The 4,154-nt window shown below is 44.3% G+C and overlaps 1 protein-coding gene across 1 annotated transcript; it reads left to right on the plus strand.

The window, feature by feature from the left end:
• Positions 1 to 729: 729 nt before the first annotated feature.
• LOC103356709 (somatostatin receptor 3) lies at positions 730 to 3,301 on the plus strand. The gene is made up of 2 exons (XM_008280958.1): positions 730 to 1,515; positions 2,687 to 3,301. Exons 1-2 carry the CDS (start codon positions 730 to 732, stop codon positions 3,299 to 3,301), a joined length of 1,401 nt encoding a protein of 466 aa, XP_008279180.1.
• The last annotated feature ends 853 nt before the right edge of the window (positions 3,302 to 4,154 follow it).

Below are 4,154 nucleotides of genomic sequence, written 5' to 3' on the forward strand. Positions count from 1 at the left end.
CAATTCAAGAGTTGTGGCTGAACTTCAAAACAGCTGTTTGCTCATGGTACTAGTGCAACCTAACCTGTTTTGCAAAGAAGAATGGAGTAAAATGGCGAAGTCCAGATGTAAAAAGCTGATTGGGACCTATCCACACGGGCTTGATGTTGTAATTGATGCCACTGATGCATCTACTAAACAGGAAGCTTCAGTGGAAAACGCCAAACGTCAAAGGACTACTTCAAAACAGTGGTCCACAAACCAATGGGTGACATCACCGTCACTACATCTGTCTAATTATATATAGTCTCCAACTACAGTTTCATCTTGCATTGATATGGGAATGCAGTCATCTGATCTAACTCTTGCAAACAAAATAAAAAAGTAAAAATCATTCCTTTAAATTGTCATAACTTAATTGCGATTTCAGATTTCTTGAAGTCATATTTTAACTCTGGAAAGAACTTGATTGCCTGTAACTCATTTTATTTTGTCTTTTTGCTGAGTTAATTTCCTCTTTTTCTTTAGTCCTCTACTTAATGCATAATTATAGAAATTATCCTGCTTTAGCTCTTTCAAAGTTTTCACAACAGAGCGTCAATCTCCACCTTTATTGCATTAAGCTGTTCAGATTGGCTGTCTGTGTGAAATGTACAAAATGCACTAATCTTGCTTTTCTTCGTAGGGCTGCTGACCTGTCACTGATGGGATCTCACCAACCCCTGGTGTCTCATATGCCTTAACACCACCATGGAGCTCATCCAGGCCACCCAGGTTTCTTTGCTGCCTCAGGAAGCCCCTACAGCTCTCTGGAGTAACAACTCTGCGCCACCCTACTCCCATTTCCTGCTTCTCTCCACTCCCTCTGAACCGCTTGTCAGTTTCAACCCAGCCAACGGTTCTTTACTCTTTAACACCACCTGCCAAAACTGCACTAAAACTAAACCCGGATCCCTCCCTGGTTTGGCTGGAGTCTTTATCCCTCTTATTTATGGGATAGTCTGTATCGTTGGCTTGGTGGGGAACACTCTGGTCATCCATGTTGTTGTCAACTACACAAAGAATGAGTCAGTCACAAACATCTACATCCTCAACCTAGCCATTGCTGATGAGCTTTTCATGCTGGGTCTGCCCTTCTTGGCGGTGCAGAACGCTTTGCTCTCGTGGCCCTTCGGGTCGCTCATGTGCCGTGTGGTCATGACAGTGGACGCTATCAACCAGTTTACCAGCATCTTCTGTCTGACTGTGATGTCGGTGGACCGGTACCTGGCAGTGGTGCACCCCATCCGGTCCTCCTGGTGGCGGCGCCCCCGTGTGGCCAAGGCAATCAGTGCCACAGTTTGGGCAGGCTCCTTTGTCGTAGTGCTGCCAGTGGTGGTGTTTGCGGATGTCCTGAAGGATGATGGAAACTGCAGCATCGTGTGGCCTGAACCAGCAGAGGTGTGGAAGACTTCTTTCATCGTGTACACGTGCACTGTTGGTTTCTTCTGCCCCCTGCTGGTCATCTGCCTGTGCTACCTGCTGATCGTCATCAAGGTACAACACTTACAGCAATACACACTGTACACATGACTGCATTTATACGATTACATTTATTATTCAGGAGTTCCTATTTCTAGTCATTTTTTTCCCACTTAAATGTCTCCCTTTAATAATATGGTCTGTTTCAATCCACATAGATGTATAATGTAACAATTCCAATTATATATGACTACTTCTTTTAATTACTTCTACCTCCTAGAAATCAGTTTCTGTTATTTTGCCTTGGCAGATGGCTCAAATACTATAATACCTATGGGCCTTGGCAAATAGGAGGGGTCATGCTTTCAAAAAAGTTTCACTGTTGAATTTGTGAAGAAAACACAGTGTCATAGTTGCTGAATTAATCCAGAACTGATCCACATTCCTAGCTACAGACTGTATTGTCAGTTTGCCAGCAGCGTAAACTCTGTATTCCGCCTGCTGTTAACGGCGCACGTCGCAGAATTTCAAGCTCTGTGATTGGTTCCCAGCAGTGATGCGTCTTAAGAGTGCGAGCGAACTACTCCAGTTAGTAAACAGGCTTATGCATTTAGGGACCAGATATTTAAACAGTTGTCTGTCTTTTTGTAGGGGTGATTAGTGTCCAGGATCACAGCATGAGTCAAACTGAACTTGCACTTTGAAAACCAGTGTTGATAATCGCTCCTCATTGCACGACATTGTCTCATTGCCAAGAATAATTTTGCAAAAAAAAGTGCAGTTTCCCCTATGTACAATGAATTCGTTACAAATGACGCTGCAGTGCAGGGAAGCATTTTAAACCGTTTTCGTCATGAACTCGGCAACACTGGTACATGCTAATACCCTATATAATTGGACTATTATGTGTCGATATTACTAATAGTGCTGGAGGGTGCTTGTGCCAAAGCAATATGTGCACAGTACAAATGGAAAAGCACACTGTGCCAGGGATAACATGTTGTTCTGGGGAGCAAAAGCAGCTATCAATAATATTTTATTTTAAAGCTCTGCAATTGTTTGTACTCTCTGTAACAATCAGTTCAACCAAACGACAAAAAAAAACAGCGTCTTTCCATGCAAAGAGTGTAGTTTGAGTTACATAGAATTTGACAGGTTGGTTTGACAAGATAATCAGGTTCTATTCAATGCAATGAGACTTATTTGTAAAAGTGTGTTTAAATTGACTTTATCTTGTCTTTTCTAGGTGCGAAGCGTTGGAAAACGGGCGCAGGCCACATCGTCCAGACGCAGGAAGTCCGAGCGTAAAATCACCAGGATGGTGGTGGTTGTTGTGGCGGTGTTTGTCTTCTGCTGGCTACCGTTCTACGCCCTCAACATCCTCAACCTCCTCGTGGTCCTGCCTGGGGACTTCAGGGGGCTTTACTTTTTCGTTGTTGTGCTTTCGTATGCGAACAGCTGTGCCAACCCCATACTGTACGGATTTCTGTCTGACAACTTCAAGAGAGGCTTCAGGAAGGCTCTGTGCCGCACTTCGCGCAGGGTGAAGAGCAACGACAGGGCCGGCACCGAGGTACAGCGACCCACAGAGGAGTGGGGCGGCATTGTGCTCCAACCGCAAAAAAGTGAGGGAGCCACCAGCGTGCACAGGAACAACTCTGGCGAGGAAGAGGTGGAAGTCAACGGAACAGAGGGTGCCGTGCCGCTGAGAGAAATATGCAAAACTTCACAGAATGGAAACCACAACGGAGTAAAAGAGGGTTCAAGGACACAGGCGGTGCAGAGGGGGAAGCCTGAGCAGGGCACTGGCTCTGAAGAATTCTTGGACAAAAACTCGGTGCTCGACATCAGCTATCTGTAAGAGGATGTTTCCGGGGGATAGTGGTCCCTGCTTGTTACGTGGAGTGACTATATTACAATGTGCAAGTCTTTGAAGTCGCTGTGCGTTGTGTAGCTGTCTGCAGGTATCAATGAAAGTAATTTTGTCTGAGAAAACATAACATAAAAGCGGGGAACATTTCAACCACGTTGAATTGAACTCTAAGGAAACCAGAAAAAAAAAGCAAGAACAAATTTAAAAAACACTAAATCTTGGAAAATGGCTGCATGTATTATGAAGCATAATGTGCAGTTACTGTTGGAGTTTTCTGTCTCAGTTTGTCACCCTCAGTCGTGACAATGACAATGTTTTTTGGTTCCTTAAAATTGTAAGCAGCCAAGATTTTACACCAAAAAGGCCATCAGAGACTAACCCTGTACATGTTGGTGGTGAGGGTTTCAATCACTTTACAGGGCTCCAGATTGCGACCAAGTGCGAGTGTAAGATGAACAGTTTTTGCTGTCGCTCTTACCGGCACCGGCGCTAGCCACAGTGGTGGAGAGTAGTTCTTCTATTTCCTGATGCATAAAATGAGCGATTCAGCTCTTGTGCGTTCCAAAGATAAAGCGGTCTGTAGCTATCATTTTAAACACAAATCGAGGAAAGAGGAGGCAGCCGGAGGAGAGGGAGAAGTCCCGACTCGGATGCCACCAGCTGAGAAAGGCGGTTGCACCAGTTCTACCAGTAAAAAGGTTCATCTGGAGCCTTGCTTTACTGTCAGTGATGTTTTAATTTTAACTTTAATTAGATTTCTGCTTTTTAATTAGGAATACTGAAAAACTGCTAATGCACTGTATGACTAGTGTCCCAGTGGGAGAAAACACAACTAATGACT

This window comes from Stegastes partitus, unplaced genomic scaffold, assembly GCF_000690725.1.
Source record: "Stegastes partitus isolate 25-593 unplaced genomic scaffold, Stegastes_partitus-1.0.2 Scaffold215, whole genome shotgun sequence".
Lineage (NCBI taxonomy): Eukaryota > Metazoa > Chordata > Actinopteri > Pomacentridae > Stegastes > Stegastes partitus.